This window comes from Lycorma delicatula, chromosome 9 (assembly GCF_047948215.1).
Source record: "Lycorma delicatula isolate Av1 chromosome 9, ASM4794821v1, whole genome shotgun sequence".
In the NCBI taxonomy this organism is placed as follows: Eukaryota; Metazoa; Arthropoda; class Insecta; order Hemiptera; family Fulgoridae; genus Lycorma; species Lycorma delicatula.
Window position 1 is genome coordinate 125,467,230 of NC_134463.1, and position 18,263 is coordinate 125,485,492.

Genomic DNA, 18,263 nt, shown 5'->3' on the forward strand with positions numbered 1-18,263 from the left:
TTTGATCACCACAAACTAACAACTAAAATCACACATCTGCAACTTCACAGCATGCCATCTAAAGGATCATTCTTGACAAATATCAGAGTCATTTGGTCATATTTGTGTCATCTCTGTGTCAGGCCAAAACTTTCTGAAGGAATAAAATAGCCCCAGAAATAACAAAAGCTTTCTTTAATAATTCACTTATCTATAGATACTGACTTATTCCCGTTAAACAGATTTTAAAATAGTGAGTTTTATATTCTTCCATATTTGTTATGAGATTCTCCCATACAAAAGATTAAACAAATGAGCCCATATTTATATATTTTGAAACAGTTTCTGAATTACTTACTAGGCTTATACAAATAAATAACAAGTACGAGGGTCATTCCATAATTAAACAGAAATATAACTCTACAGCAAAAATGCATTATTAAATTAATACAATTTTTTTGTCTACTTTTCCATGTAATCCCCACCAAATTCTCTGCACTGGTCCCATCTTTTTACGAGTCTTCTTATCCCCTCAGCAAAGAATTCTTTACCTTGATCTCAAAGACAGTTTTGTACTTTTTTCTTTACCTTTTCATTGTTATAGAACTTGATGCCACGCAAAGCTTCTTTCATCTGACCAAATGTATAAAAATTCAAAGTGATGAGGTCAGGGCTGTAAGGAAGATGAGATAGTAGCTCAACCCACTTAGTCAATAGTTTCCAGCATCAGTTGTGCTATACGAGGTCGTGCATTGTCTTGAAGAAGAAACATACCCTTCCTTTGCGATCTCGGACATTTTCTCTTCAACGTGAGCTTGACTTCTCAATCATGTCTGAGTAGTATAGGCTGTTGATAGTGCATTGCTCTTCCAAATAATCGCAGAAAGTCAGACCAGTCACCCCAAAAAATGGTTATCATGACCATACCAGCTGATGATTGTATTTTGAATTTCATATGGACAGTCGATTCAGGGTGATTCTACTGCGTGCTTTAACGCTTGGATTTCAGCTCTAAATGAGCCGGAGTCCAAGTTTCATCACAGATTAAAATCCTGTCCAAAATTGATTGCTTCACCATCTTATTGAAACGATTTTTGTGTTCAGTGCAAATGAAAAATCTCTCAGCTTTGTGATGATCGGTAAGCTCTCTGGGAACCCACTTTGCACAAGTCCTACAGTAGTTCAGTTTGTTTTGAATGATGGAATGAGTTGTGCCAACACACTTACTCAACATTTTTCAGCAGTTTGTTCAAATGTAAGGTTGTTGGTCTTCTTGGATAACTGAATCAATACGAGAATCTAGTGCCGAGGTCAACACTGTTACTGAAAGTGGTGCTCGTTGGTTATGCTTTTGTGGCCGCTTTTAAACTTTCCCTACCCACGCATAAAAACTAGCACGGTTCATATAACTACTGCCATATTGTTTGTTCATCCAAGAGAATATTTTTGACAATTGTACACTTTCCAAAAGTAAAAATCAGATTACAGAACGCTGTTCTCCAAAAGTACTTTCTTCAAACGGACATGCCATCGTAACTAAAACTTTAGAGGTTATGTTTATGTAAATATTAATCGAGCAGCTGACTAACATTCTTCGCAAAGTTGCCAACCAATGCTTACAAAATTTTCAGTTGCCTGGATTAAGTGTTTCTTTCATTAAAAATGTTCATCTGTTTTATTACTGAATAACCCTTGTATAATTATAAACAGTTGTTATACCAGCAGAGAATACCGTTTCAATCTAATTAAATCTTATATCTCATAATGACAATAGTTAATATTTCCTGCCATTAGTCTTGTTTACATTTTTCTTTTATTAAATGCTAATAACATGCAATTACTCATCCAGAGTGCAACTACATTGTTCTTTAACAAATGTTCTTTAATTTTGGTGATCTGTTGAAGCTGAATTTTAGCTCTAAAATTATTTTATAAAATATGTTGCATTTAGAGGTTACTGATTTTAATTGTTTTCTTTTAAAGTGTGAAAATGTATTTTTATGTTTGCTCTGCAGCCTTCTTAGATTGATTATTTATTTAATTTAAAAAATAATAAAATAAATTGTATTATTGTTTACAGTCGAGTTCAAGTACTGAGTCAGATTCATTGCCATTTGCCAATGAAAATGCTGGAACAATAAAGCAAAGGGTGATAAGAACTGGTGCAGGTAAACTTTTTAAATTTTTGTTTGTAGATATTTCATTTGTTTTATTCAAATCCTGGACATTTGAGACAAGAAAACAAAAAAAAATTCAGAAGAATAAAAATATTTAATTATATAAATATTTTTACAAATATGTTATTGTTTACTATCATTAATGCAGCTGATAATATCTAGTTCTGTCATTTAATGTCAAATTGGCTGTTAGCAGCAGTCTTAAACAGCAGAATTTAGTTAGCGATGTTAATCAGCTTGCTTAGGTTATATAACTGGGTTCATCTTATCTGTTTTATTTTATATTTTTATTTTTTAAATTGGATTTAGCCCTATAGCCTGGTCTAATGGTTATTTCATTGTCATAAATCGGTTGTTTAACAGCTGATTTTCAAACTCAAATGTTCTGAGCACTGATCTCTATATAACTGGATAGGGGACCCATGTATTGGAATTGGTAAAATTTGAAGCATAAACAAGCATCACTAAATGAGTGGTAGAACTAAATAAAATGAAACGGCGCGTGCACAAAGGTAAGTGTAAGAATAGGGATAAAACCACGTTTTAAACTGATGCAGTAGAAGTGTTCTGATTTTTTATTTTGAACACTGATCTCTATATAAATTTTCTACAACTTTTTTTTTTCTGTTTGGCCTCCGGAAATTATCATTCAGGTATTACTTCAGAGGATGAATGAGGATGTTATGTTTGAGTGTAAATGAAGTATAGTCTTGTACAGTCTCAGTTTGACCATTCCTGAGATGCTTGATTAATTGAAACCCAACCAACAAGGAACACTGGTATCCATGATTTAGTATTCAACTCCGGTATAAAAGTAACTACCTTTACTAGGACTTGAATGCTGGAACTCTCGACTTCCAAATCAGCTGATTTGGGAAGACACGTTCACCACTAGACCAACCTGGTGGGTAGTATTCAAATCTGTATAAAAGTAACTAACTGCCTGTACTAGGACTTGAAATTTTCTACAACTGTCCATAAATTTTTGCTTGTGTAGTGAAAATGATCGTTCTTTTGATTATCTGACTTTAGTAAAATAAACATCCCTACCATTATGATTATAGTCGCACAAGCATACAGTGGTTTTATTTAGTTCCCTGCTGCTCATTCTGTGGCTCTGGAGTATGTTTCAATATTGAACACTTAATTGTATTTTACACCATCCCAGGATCCCTTATCCGGTTATATAGAGATCAGTGGTTCTGAGGTTCAAATCTTAGTAAAGGTTAGTTGTTTTTATACAAATGTGAATACTAGACAGTGAATACCGGTGTAATTTGGTGGTTGCTTATTACTTGTTGAGCAAATTGTACTGTACACATTAGAAAAAAATAATTAGATTTCTTATTCTAATAAAAAAAAAACATAGAATAAGAAAATAAGATTTCTTATTCTGAAATACAAAAAATTAGAAAAACTTTCTAGAAGTTTAAATATTATTTATTGTTAAATGAAATTTTTCCGAATGAGTTTTGACTCTTTTTATGTTAGTATTATTTTCAAATATCTTAAAAACTAAGGATTTTTTTTCATAACTTCACTTTAATTATTGAATCTTGTATTTCTTTAGAATTTAATTTTATATTTTGATCGGTGTACTTATATAATTTTATTGCTAATTACAAGGGAAAGTCAAAAAGTGAAGGGAAACTCTTATATCCCCTCCCAGAATATTATATCTTGCAACACTGACTGCTGTACTGTAAATCATAAGCTCATATCATCTGTTCATTGGAAGTATTTTTTCATTGTTAGGTGTTGTTTAAAAACTAATCAGAAATGTGTCATCTCAGTTCAGAAGGGGATGATCAATAGATTATTTATACACCAACAGATTATTTGTAGAATACAGGAACAATATGGAAACAGTTGCAAGATCTGCGTGTAGATTGATAGAATTTGGAAAAGATAGGATTTCGCTCTGTGACAAACAACAGAAAGGTAGGCCTTTCATTTCAAATAATAATATCAAAGAAGTTAAATAAATGATTCACTGGTGAAATGTTAGTAAAAACTAGTGTGATCTACTGCAATCACCAGAGACAAAAATTAAGAAAAAAAAGTATGTTTTGGTTCAGGATTAGCTTTAAATCATATGGCCAAATAAAACAATCCCATCCTTTCAAGATCTTGGTTTTGAGCTGCTGCACCAACCACCATACAGTTCAGACTCCAAGTGATTTCATCTTTTTTTCTCACTGAAAGAAGAGCTGTGAGGGAAGATTTTTTTGTTCTGATAGAGAGGTCATTGAACTGATGAAAGAATTGTTATGCACCAGATTGAAAAGTTTATTTCAGGAAGGAATTCAAAAGCTTGTTAAAAGATAGATTATAGCAGTAGGAAGGGGTTGTGTTGGAAACTAATCATATATCATTTATGTAACTGCAAATAAAGAAAATGATTATTTTAATTTCACTGTTTGATTTACCCTCGTTCAGCGTTTTTAAGTTTTGTTCTCATTTTGCATTATTCATTTGGGAAAATTACTATATTTTGTCATTATATCCACTTTTGATGCAGATATTTTATAAAGTTTACCTAATTAATTTTATTTTTACTACTAAATAAATCATATTAAGTTAGTGTGTACTTAACTATATGTATAATAAACTTATATTTTTTTAAAATTTATTGCTATTAAATTAGATTTGATTTCTTATTAACCATTATAAATTCCTTAAAAAATGTAATAAAAGGTATTGTGAGTGACTTACGTTTCACTGGACATATTTTAATTAATTTTGTAATAGTTTAACCATATGTTTTAAAATTTAAGGAAATACAAATTTATCTCACATTGCAGTTGTTCAGACATAAAAAATGTCATAACAGTGTTTAATATACTATTTACTTAATTTTGTTTACAGGAAGTGATCCAGTAGATTCAAATTCAGTTATTGAAGGGTTATACGAGATCCCAAAATAATTCATTCTCCTATAAATATAATATAATATTTTTTCAGCCTCGCAAAGTACAGAATTAGAGAACAGTCTTACCTTTACTTTTTCATGTTCAAAACGTTTTCGGGTCTAAGCCCTTCTTCAATAATAAAAAAAAAATTAATAAAAACAAGTGAAGATCAAAAATTTTTAAATAATATAACAATGATTAGAAATTTATGTAAGCAGAATTATTTTGAATTTAATGAAGCCTGTTATATACAAGAAAATGTTTTATCCATGGGATTTCCCTTACCTGCTGTAATGTCGGAAATTTATCTGCAGGAGTTTGAGAGTAGAATAGTCTATGGCATAAATCACGCACATAAAATTCTATTATAGGTCAGATACGTGGATGATATTTTGGTTATATATGAACCAGTTATATCCTTCAACTGGTGAGGTGATGTGAAAATTATGGCATGCATCTGGTTGTTACATGATTACCACCACCCGTGATCACATAATGAAACGTGTTTTGCAGTGGCTGGTTATTTTTTAGTTATAGTTAGATTGCCATGCACTGAGAATTTCTATAGTGCTTGATTTTTCACAATCAAGTATCTGACATCAAACTGATGTGTGCTCACTATTTCTGTAAGTACAATTTTCTTTCATAAAATAATCAAATAATGTGAATTTTTGGTTAAGCATTAATTTCTTTGGATGTAGTTGTTTCAATTTTATTAGCAAATCGTATTAATTTTTTCTAGTGTAAAAATGAATGTGAATGATCAGAATTTTGAAGAAGCAATTCTTTGTGAACTGAATGGATGGGAAGGTGAGGATTTGGGGATATTGATGAACCAATTACAGATCAAAATAGGGAACTAGGTGCAAATGGTAATTAAGAATGGGTTACAGGTAGAAATCGAGAGGTGGTTGCTGTAGGAAATGAAGAATACTGTGTTCCTCGGAATGACTGTATTGTCATCAGAATAACTGTATTGTTGATCGGAAGAACTGTATTGTCAGCGAACATGACACAGATTCTGAGGTTGAAGTTTCAGAACCTGGTGAAAATTTAATGATTGAAAAAATGGAGAAGTAGATGAAAGCGTTTATCTGAGAATCCAATTTTAGATGGTCTAAAGTAGAACCAAGAAGAAATATCTGAGTTGCAGCACAGAATTTATTACGAATTGGTTACAGGCGTAATATTCAAAATGAAAGTGAAATTGAAGTATGGAATAAACTATTTCCTATTTTAAAGTGTTTTACTGTATTAAAAAGTGGTTTAAAGTATTAAAGGCGTTTTAAAAACCTTTATTCACTTAACAATAACTAAAATAAAAAATTTACTAAAACTTACGTAAAAAGTTAACAAAAAATTAAGGGGTGTCAAAATGACGTCATCTCACCGTGTGTCGATGAAATGTCACCTCGCAAACTGAAGATTAAATAAATAAAAAAATGTGAAGTAATTTTAAATAAATTAAATTTATATCATAAAACATTAAAATTGACATATGAAATGGAACATAATAGAAAAATAAATGATTTAGATGTAAATATTAAAATAAATAAAAACATACAAATAATTACTGGAATATATAAAAACCCTACCTCAAATGAAATCATTATAAACAAGAATTCTAATCATCTTTGGTCCCAAAAAATTAATATTTTTAAAAACATGATAAACAGATCAATTAAATACATAAACGGTAAACAGGAATTAAATAAATAATATAAAAATATAGCTAAAAAATTAATATTGTACATCATTGATTGATAATATCTATAAAAAATATAATCCAGAATTTTTCAATAACACAGACATTACTGCATTAATACCCATAAATAATAATAAAGATAGTGAAAATATTTATATAAAATACTCATATATCAATAAAATTACAGAAAACTTGATTTAAGCATATAATGATAAAAAATATAAACCTGATAATCATACAATAAAACATTTAAAATATTATAATGATAAAAAAATAAAAAATAAATTTGATTCTTCTGGTATTTATAAAATAAAATGCAACAGTTACAAAAAAATATATATTGGTAAAATGAGTAGATCCTTTAACTAACTAGTTTAGAAATAATTGAAAAAATAAGTACTGAAGATGAAAAAAAGGAATTTTAGAAAAATTGTATGTATAGATGATATAAACGTAAATTTATCCTTATAAATCTGCAAACTGAAGTTGATGAGGACATTCTTATTAAAATTATTTAAGTTGGCATACAAAGATAAGATATTGATGAATTAATAGTTATTGCAGTACTTTTTCATTCTCTTGACTGAACTTGTTCTGAATTTTTTAAATTTTTTTGTCAATAAACAATAAAATTAAAAAGCTATGATTGAATGTGTAAATGTAAAAAAATAAGAATTATTAAAAAAAAACATCACTGAAGATGAGCTTAGGCCCAAAAACGTTTTGAACATGAAAAAGTAAAGGTAAGAATGTTCTCTAATTCTGTACTTTGAGGAGGCTGAAAAAATGTTGTATTATATATTGTTATTTAATGTACGGAGGAAAAAGAAAGAAAAAAGTGGACTCTAAAAAATTTAATCTAAATGTATATTATATATATAATCTCATGTTATCTGACAAGAATATTGAGTGATAGTATACATTAAAATTTATACAAATGCAATCTATTTACTCTAGAATAACTTACTACGCAAAAAATAAGCAAATTATATTGGTCACAAATACAATTGATTTTACTATGAATTTTACATTAGTTAATACAAATTAACTAGTGATTATGGCAGTGAGATAACAATTACAAAATCAATAATTAATTTTGTACAAGAATTATTTATTTGTAATATTTACAAAAGGAAATTAGCTTGCACTTCTATCTATGAATATGTCACTTTGTCGCCGATTAACAATGAACTCGCCAAACTGCTTCATGTCCTTAATAAACAAGAACACTGTTACAAATTTGAACATTCTTGTGATACACTTCACATTTAATCCTTACTGTATCAATATTCACTGGTCCTTGGCAATATTTATACCTCCAGGGCTTGAGTGGAATAAATCTGTAGTAAAGCAGCCAATTCACTCTTTTGTTTGTTCAAATGTAATGGTTTCTATTATCCAAACCTTATACAATATTCTAGAAATTCTTTCTATTGTTCCTTGTTTCTGAACTTTTCTTTTCCAATCTGTTTTTTGATGTACATTCATCATTTTTTCTTTCTTATTCTGTAACTTTACATTACTAGAAGCTTCTCTACCTGTTAATATGTATTCTAGAGACAGTTACATATACATAAGTTTTGTGTGTGTGTTAGTAAAATCAATTTTTTCTTTGTTATATCTCCCTCTACTAATTATATTAAATAAAAACAAAAGTAAAATTCTGCTATCCACAGTACAGAATCTAATAATGTTTCTTACCTTATCTCATTACTTCTTATTTGTAATCGAAAGCACTTTCAAAAGTGATCAGCTATGATGAGGATAATCCTTGAAAGCACTTTTGATTATAATTCAGAAGTAATGAAATAAGGTAAGAAACATTCTGAGAGAGAAGGATTCTGCACTGTGGTGGATAGCTGAATTTTACTTTTATTTTATTTAAAATATATATATTTATTTATTTTATTAGATCAACCAAAGTACAGAATAAATAAAGTAGGATGACTTACCTTATTCCACTATATATGCAGGAGCACTTTCGCAAGTTACTCGCATCATCAGCTGCACAACATATTCATATATTCATCTCAAATTTCATTACAAGCTTTATAAAATAAAATAACATGTCATGCATTTATTTATTTATTTAAAATTTGTAATCTTTTTATTTTAAGAATTTTTCAGTTAAATTAAAAATTAAAACAAAATTTAAAAATATGAAAGATTAATTAAAATTAAAAATTAAATTGTAAAAATTGTTACATAGGTAAAAATATGATGTCAAGGCATAAAATCAAATAAAAATAATTCTAAGTAAAGCAATTATACATGTTGCCCATTTAACTGTACTTTCAGTAAAGTAAGTTCAGTTAAATGGACAACATGCATAATTGCTTTACTTAAAATTATTTTTATTTGATTTTAAATTGAAATTTTAATTTGGTTTTATGCCTTGACGTCATATTTTTAGATATGTAAACATTTTTTGCAATTTAATTTTTAATTTTTTCATTTTTTTAGATTTTGTTTTAATTTTTAATTTCACTGAATAAAAGTTTAAATTCATAAAATAAAAGAATTAAAGGTTTTAAATTTTAAATAAAAGAACTAAATTCACATTAAGTTTATTATATCTTATGAAGTTTGTAATGTAATTTGAGATAAATATATGAATATGTAATGCAGCTGATGATGCGAATAAATCACAAAAGTGCTCTTGCATAGATAGTGGAGTAAGGTATGTCATCCTACTTTATTTATTCTCTACTTTGAGTGATCTAATAAAATAAATATATTTGTATATAATACAGAAGAATATGATTCTATATATATATATATATATGTGTGTTCTCAGTTAACAACAGTTATATATTGCAGCAGTTATATATTGCAACAGTTATATATTACACCCAAACAGATATAACCTCAAGATTAAAACAGATAAAGCTTCAAGATTGTAACACTAAGTATATCTTGAGAATTTTCTTCAATAAAATTTGTTAATTTTATATATTTCATAGCATTTGACATAGTTGTTTTTTTTCAGTTCTCATATTGTTAATATAGTTTGTGTAAGAAAAGTTTCAATTTTTGTCATATCGCTTTTTGTGCGGTTGTGACTTCATTTTGTACTACTATGCTAGCTTATTGCACTTGGTAAATGTTGTTGCATAGCATCTGAAATGCATGATGTAGCTTCTGTCCGTTCATTTTAAATGGTTTTTCACTTAATTTGGTGCCTAAAACAGAATATATTTTAAAGATTTTTTTTTTTTATAACTTGAAAACTACAAAACAGTGCGATACAGAAATTTATTAAAATCTCGTATAAAGCTTTGCTTCATTATTCCTGTGAACCTATGTTTATGAAACATGTTTTTATTAAAAAATAGTTATTAACGAAAAGAGTTTTACCAGTATTGACAACACTGTATATTGGATTAGAGTGTAGGTGTGAACAACCACCTGGTTCAAATAGTGTTACCAGTAAAAAGAAGATTTTTCATAACATTCTGTATGTATTGTATATGCTAATTATATCATTAAATTACAATAATCTTGTAGGTATACACATCTGTATGTATATACAGAAATAAGGTAAGAAAGTGATTAGAAAAGTTACATGTCATTTGTAAATTTAGCCATTTATCTTTTGTGCATCCTGTTAAGGACTGGTAGTATTCACGCCATTTGAATCGATCTATAATTGCTTGTCAATCACGTTATATTATAATCGCATTAATAATCACTGGATAGTCCTGGCCATCATGGTTGTTTTATTATTTAATTTAATTTTTGTACATTTATTATTTTTAAAGTAATGTGTTAAAATAATTTATCCCTCTGTAAATGAGTTTCAGGTTATATTACCTGTTTTAATTTATTATAATCATTTGGTTATTTTTTAATTACTATTGACATTGTTGTAGAATAATGTAGCTTAACACCATAATTTGATTTTACTCGTTTTAATTTAGATATGCATTTTTGTTTTAGATTATATCCCTCCTGTTGGTGGTTGTAGTAGTAGTAATAGTAGTACCAAAGCTCAGACCGGTACCATTGCCACTAGTGAATCTTGTTTAACAACACCTGTTGTCAGGTATATAATCATTTTAGTAACGTAAATTATTTTCTAAGCAAGTATGCATGCGATCAAATTTTTATTAAGCAGTTGTATTTTATTTGATATAATTGTATGATACGTATTAAATAGTTATGTTAAAAGTGTTTGAGAACATTTGAAAATGGGTCGAAAAAATACTTTGTTTGTTTTAAGTTAATTTGTTTTTATCATTTATTTTATTTGTTCAGATATAGATATATAGAATTACAATACCCATATAAACCATACTCATAGAAAAATCTCTGCCAAGATTACATCTGATGAAAAAAATATTTTCTTAAATCATTGTAATAAAAGTAAATTATTCCATATTGTAAATATTTATTATGCGGTTTATTTGGAGACCACATTTACTTATCTCTTAATTAGCCACTTGCCCGGTAACAAATCATTGATCAGCATTTTTATACTCTTTTTCATTGTTAACTAACTAATATTTTTTTGCAATTCATTGAGCATGCTCACTGAAGTATATAAATGTATTTCATAAGTGTTTTGTCAAACTGACTTATGAAAAAAAATCCATTATATCGCACTCCTTTCCTCCTTACCTTTTAAATAAAATTATTCTTTTGTATTATAATTCATAGCTTGCAGGTATTTTTATGGTAATTTTCAACTAACTGTCCAATTACTATAAAATTTTTTCCTCTTCACGTTATATTACTAATTTTTACAAATTTGAACCAAGAAAGCCATTAATTGGGAATATCGTGTAAAATCTGTTCAGACAGGTTGATATCTATTTATTAGACAATATTGTTATTCTTTGGGCTGTATGATTGTAAATAATCACCAAAAAAATATGGCCGCAATCTGGAGCCAGATCGTAGTCATGATACTGTAATGGTGAACTTTAAAGTTCTCTTTCATAGAATTCAATAGTTGTCTGTTTAAAGGTTCACGCTTACATAAATTTTAAAATGATCCGATATGGCATTAGACCCTAATAATCATGAGTTTAAATTCAACTTCACATCAGCTTGACATATGTTTACGACATTTCCAACACTTTCTCTCTTACTTTATAGTTGAGATCATTTCTGATCTTCATCGCATTTCTTTGTTATAAGATACCTTACTTCTGCAAAGACCTTACAACATTCATTTTGTCATTGCATAAATCATAGACTTCAAAAATTGTTGGTGGTAATTCCTTGTTATACTTTTACAGTAAAGACAAAATTACAATTTATTAACATTAAATAATTTACTTATCTTACTAAATAAAGTAGGCCTTCTACATTTGTTTTCTGAATTAATAGATGACATTGTTATTTAAAGAGTACCATGTATACATAACATTTATTAATTGAAACGGCTAATCTGATATTGGTCCCCAGATTAATTATTTATGCTTCTAAGCGATTCAAAATGTTTACGATAATAACATTAGCAAAAAAATAAATCAATTTGTTTTCAATGTATGGAGCTTATATAGAAGTTTTCATGTCAAAGGACAATTAACAGAAAAGTCCATTTTTTAAATAATATTTGAAATTGTGTTTTATTTTCTATTTATTTGTTTTTATTTTTTCAATTGATCGAACACTTTCCTTTGTATTATCATAAGCTCCTTTCCAAGCTCTATACTAATCTTTATGATTACTTTAATGTTTTATCAGAAATTTATTGTGAAAAAAATGTATGACCCCCATTTAAAATACCCCATTTTACCACTTTACTGTAATGTACTCATAATGTTCTGTACATAAAAATTGTTTAATATTATTATAAACTGATTGTACAGTGCATGAAGCAGTATAATTTCATCAATATTAATGCAATATATTACTAATTAATATTCTATGTAAGCGTAATCTTAACCCAAAAATGGATTGACTGTAGAAGTGAACTTTTATAAAAAAAAGATACCTTGGAAATTGTACTCTTAAATTTCTATTACATAGATTTTTTTAACCCAGTTTTCATATTATCATAAAGATTTATCGGTAAAATCCAGTAATTTAGGTCTAGATCTTAAAAAAAATAGAAAGGTGAGAAAGATACTTCACTCAGCCAATAGTGTGGCTATAATAGTGATGTGCAACCTCTGTACAAGAAACAGAGACCCTGGATAGTCGTACAAAGTTCCATTCTACTGGAACCTAATATTTATTAGTTGCCCAGTTAGTTTTTTGACTTGCTTCCACAGATGGAACCAAACTGGTGGCTGTTGCAATTCCCATGGTATCTTTCAAAGAAGAAGGATGAAGAATAATGAATATAAGTAGGTAAAGGAATAAGACAGTCATTCCTTAAGGGGACTGCCTCTGATTAGAGAAGTTCACTTTTTCTTGAAGAACAATGTAATTTGATTATGTTAGTTAATCATCAATAAACCACATGACTTATTTACTTAATTGAATCTTAATTTAAAAGTTAAAATTCCATTGAATAACAATATGTAAGTACTTTGTTGAATGTGTGCCGTAAAGTACTTGAATAGGATTCAGCTGTAGAGATAATTTGGTATTTTATAACTTAAGTTCACCGTTTTCAAATGTTTACTTACATTACATATTGTTTATATCACATTTAAGCATCTGAACTGATATTGTTAGCAAATTTATGCTGTTGATTTACAATATTCATAATATTATTACCTATATTCTTAATTCTTAATTATTTACCTTTTTTTTGTTTATAATATATAATGCAGTTAAATTAAAATATTAAATAAGAACTTTAATATTTTCTTAACACTTTTTGCATGTTGATTTAGTAAAATATGAATTGTATTGATAATTTTCATATCTTATTATTTAGCAGGAAATCAAATCAAGAGCCGGCTGATGTTTTAAATGATATCGGAAACATGCTCGCCAATTTAACCGATGAACTTGATGCGATGTTAGAAGAGGAGAAAAGACAAGGATTGACTGATGAGTAGTACTTGTAATAAGTGTAATATATAAATATATATTATTTGTATTTGTTTATACAAATAAATTATACTAGAATGTAAATTGTACAGTAGTTGTGTAACCATGTTTTTATTTGATAATAAGTAGTGTTGAATTAAACACTGTCTGTGACAAGACTGTACTGTAAACTAAAATTATTATCGCTGTTATGTTAGTTATCAAACCAAGAGATTTTATACATAAATTGTTGCATAATGCAAATTCTGTCAGATTATCTAAAAAATTCCCTGAATTTGGTGGTTTATTACAGACAATCTGTTGCAAACTTCAAGCAAGATTAAAACCTAATTGATATGTGCAGTCAATTTCCTTGGTGGAGTGATAGCATCTCTTGCTTTCAGCCAGAGGTTGTGGATTTGATCTGTTTAGGCATGGCATTTTTTATATGCTTTAAAAATTCATTATGTCCATCAGCAACTGATATCAGGCATCAGCCTGAAGAAACAAATAAATAGTATTTTTGATTACTTATCTGATAATGCTAAGTTACCAGTCATAACCACCTATCCTTTGCTATGTTAATTTTAGTTATATTGGAGACCCACTATCTCAGGAACTATTAATTCTACAGGCTTCAAATTTTTTCTACTTGGTATTTTCTAATTAGGTTAGGTATATCTAGAATTATAACTATAAAACACTTCCCTAATAAAATATAAATTAACAATAATAAATTTTTTCAATTTTTTTTGGAATTTTTATTTTTTTTAATGGAAAATTGTTCACATATTTTCATAATGCTAGATGTATTGAAACATATTTATGTATAAAATAATGGTAAAAAAATTCAAGTTGTTATCTTCAGTGGTTCCTAAATAATGGGTCATAAATATGTAAAAATTGATTTTTGGAAAAGAGGATTTAAAAATTACATAAACGACCTGTTTTAAAATTAATAAGTTATATTACTTGTTTTAAAATTGTCCAGCTTCATTATCCGGGTCATCAGTGTTAGCTTCCTGATCTAGCTTTAGCTTTTTATTTCTACTTGTATGTCTTGCCTTTTTTCTGCACTTCTTAAACTGTTTTTTTGGCCTTGGTTACCCGTTCTGCATCAATCTTTTTTTTAAATTTTTATGTTATTAAGTTTTGGCTGAAAAGTTTATTTGTAAGCTAAACAGATATTTTACTGAAGCACAGTAGATTCCTTTTTTTGTTCTCCACATACAAAAATTGATATTTTAACATGTACAAGATATTTTTAATGGAGTTGACTGTTATAATTAATTTCTGATAAATGCCAACAGTTTTCAGTGAAACTGCGTCAAATGTTATTCAAAATTGATGATTTAATGTTAGGAATCAGATTAAATACAGTTTCAGTCATTTGAAGTTTATTCTTATATATCCTTCAATTTCAAGGGTGCTCCTTCCCAAAATGTTCACAATTGCTGTGAAAGTTTATAAGGAAAAACATTTTCATGAATGCTGCAATATTTGTAATACCTTTTCAGAATCGTGTTAGTCTATACAAAAAGTCAACTTCATTGAATAGTTTTTTCTTTTTATCGCTTATATTTTATACGTGATAGTTTAATTGCATATATAACATGTTCTATATGTATGTCAAAAATTGATTCATTTGATTTGTAACCATAGTACGAGTTCATAACTTAATAAATCTCAACCATTCGTTCAGCAGATTCAAATCCCAGTTGGGCATGGGATTTTTTATACTCTACTACTGTTTCAATTTTCATATTTCCGTGCTTATATGTTGATTTATTTAAGAAAAAAAATGGTAATTAAGCTTCCATAACAGATATTGCTTTTAAATCATTTATTATATGTACTTATTGTTTTTTATCACTATCTCTTTTATTTATTTTAATTTTTTTAAATATTTAATTTTAACTTTTTGTGATTCCTTTTATATTGATTGTCAAAAATTAAAATACTTATTTTTTTGATAAGTATTACCTACCTATGATTTTATTTATTGAATAATTTTTCTTCATTGAAAATCAGTGAGAAAGTACAGAAGTTTAAAAAAAAAGAAGTTAAATCAGTAATGTAAAGAATTGTAGTTCAGAACTATCTGTAGTAAAGATCTCGAGATGATTCCAAAGTTTTCAGCAAAGTAACAGATTATCTTCATTTTATTCAAAAGGTTCTGGGTTCAAATCCTAATCGAATGCGATGTTTTTCACGTTTAAAATTATATTCAACTATAAGTAAAACTAAAACTTATAAAGTTTTGTATATATAACCTTAAAATTAAGTATAACTATTAATCAATGACAAAACATGACCATAAGAAAATTATGTTAAGAGTGACACTGAACTAACGGTAACGAATATTCTTTAATGTGTATCTGATATTACTTGATGGATTAATATAAATTTGTTTTAATCTTGTTTCTAATTATCAAAATATAAATTAAAAATCTTTTGGTTTGATAACTGTATGGTAAAGATAGTCATTTGTAATCGATAAGTAATTACAGTCACTGCATTATTAAACTTGAGGCCTTTAAAATTATTAATGATGATTATAAATATATATTATGAAAAATAAAAACCACGCAGACCTCATTATTCTCATACTTGTTATTATATATTTTTTTTTTTAATAAATTACTTTTTGCTGTTGCAATACCGGTTTTACTTTTTTCTTTTTTTTTGTAAATGAAATAGTTTGACAGAAAATGTATATGTGAGTGTATATTTAGACGGTGCTCTTAGATTTATATGTAATAATGATAATCGGTCCATATTAAGTGATTTTATATTACTTATATTTACTATTTATTATTATTATTATTAGTGTTATTAACAGAATATATGTTTGTATTATTGTATTAATAATATTGCTGTTAGTTATTAAAATTTTATACTTTATGATTAACCATTATAATAGATCTATAACTTTTTCGTACTGTAAACAATGATGAAATCTGACATCTATTATTAATCAAAATCGAAAATAATTGAACATAATGGTAGAGAATTTGTAACAGATTTGCACAGGAGATTTTTTTTTTTATTGTGTTATTTATGACTAATATGTTAGGAACAGTATTGCTTGAACAAGTGCAAAGTGATACGATCAGTAATTCCATTTGTGGCACTATGACTGCAGCAGTTCCTTCTTGATTAAAGCTTAGTGGATTAGTGACTCCAATGTGTCCATCCAAAGACTCTTGTTTCCTATCCAGGAACTGCACTAAAAGCTAAACTTTGGCTGAGATTTCTCCCAGGTAAATCCAAGCCTGTTTCTCGTATTCCTTATCAGTTGATGTATCATTATGAATTAAAACAGAAATCGGATAGTTTGTGTTTTAACTTTTTTTTATCATGGTAGAATTTCATTTTATGGAAATTTATTTTTGAATATTTTTTTAATGCAATATATTATAACATTTTGGTATTTAATTGGGATATTATTTAATTACGCCTCTCCAAGGAAATATTCATATCAAATGTAAAATTATTGTGTTATATGCGAATACAAAGATCATTCTTTCACCATGTTGTTGAGCACTATAAATTTATACACCCAGAGATTTGTTACTTATTTAATCTTTTATTTTCTCAACTTAAAAGTTGGTAGTTTTACAATTCCTTCCTCAACAAAACCAATATCTTTACTGCCTTGTGATTTCTGTGTTGTATAACATTACACAGATAGATATTCTTGGTTTATCTTCTTTCGATCAAGGTAAGTAATGTGGCTCAAATGTCTTATTTGTACTTATTACACAGTTTCTCTTCTTTATTATGTTTTAAACACAGTTCTTTTTTCTTCTATAAATATCATCTCGTTTACTACTTTGCAGATTTTCAACATTTTCATATCCTATCTTAGAAGCCTCAATTTTGTACTCTGATGAAATTTTATAAATATTTATAAAAATTGTATTAATTTAAGAAAGTTTTCAGGTGATTTTGCTTTTATTTTATAGTTCATAATTATAATGAAAGAATGCTAAAAAACTTTATTATATAACATAAATTGAGGTTGAATGTAGAGTTCTCTATCTCTGTAACAGATATTAAAAACAATAATATTAATATAACTTTTTTGTATCTAATAATATAATGGTAATTGCTAAAATTTCTATAAAATAGGAGTTTTTCTATAAATTTCTATTTTATAGAAATTTATTTATAAATAAATTGCAATTTAATATTTTGATTGTTTTTCATACCATAGCAGATTTAGACATTTTTCCTATTTTTTTTTTTTTTTTTTTTTAAGAGTTGAATTTAAATGACTAATATTTGTTTGTGATTGTTTTATTATATCATTTTATGTAAATCTTTTTTCTTTTTTTTAACTGAATAATTTTAAGAATTATTTGTCTATATATAAGACTGGTTAGGTGGATATGTCTGAATCTCCGTTTTACTAAATATAGTAGTATATTTAGAAGATTATGTATGTATAATGATCAGATTATTAGTAATTAATTATTATTATTACTAATTGATAGTAATTAGATGATCATTTAATTTACTGTAAAGGAAAAAGTTATGTACGATCCAGTATCA

At 27.5% G+C, this 18,263-nt stretch overlaps 1 protein-coding gene across 4 annotated transcripts in view; it reads left to right on the plus strand.

The window, feature by feature from the left end:
• Nucleotides 1–17,925, plus strand: part of ckn (CRK like proto-oncogene, adaptor protein) — a 288,310-nt gene extending 270,385 nt beyond the window's left edge. For 2 of the 4 annotated variants that reach the window (XM_075374427.1, XM_075374426.1), the window contains 3 exons: nucleotides 2,060–2,147; nucleotides 10,713–10,818; nucleotides 13,612–17,923. In XM_075374427.1, the coding sequence (XP_075230542.1) occupies nucleotides 2,060–2,147; nucleotides 10,713–10,818; nucleotides 13,612–13,735 (318 nt within the window). In that variant the 3' untranslated portion in view covers nucleotides 13,736–17,923. Of the gene's footprint in view, nucleotides 1–2,059; nucleotides 2,148–10,712; nucleotides 10,819–13,611 lie in introns of all 4 variants that reach the window. The other 2 variants (XM_075374425.1, XM_075374424.1) reach the window with 2 other exon arrangements.
• Nucleotides 17,926–18,263: the final 338 nt, after the last annotated feature.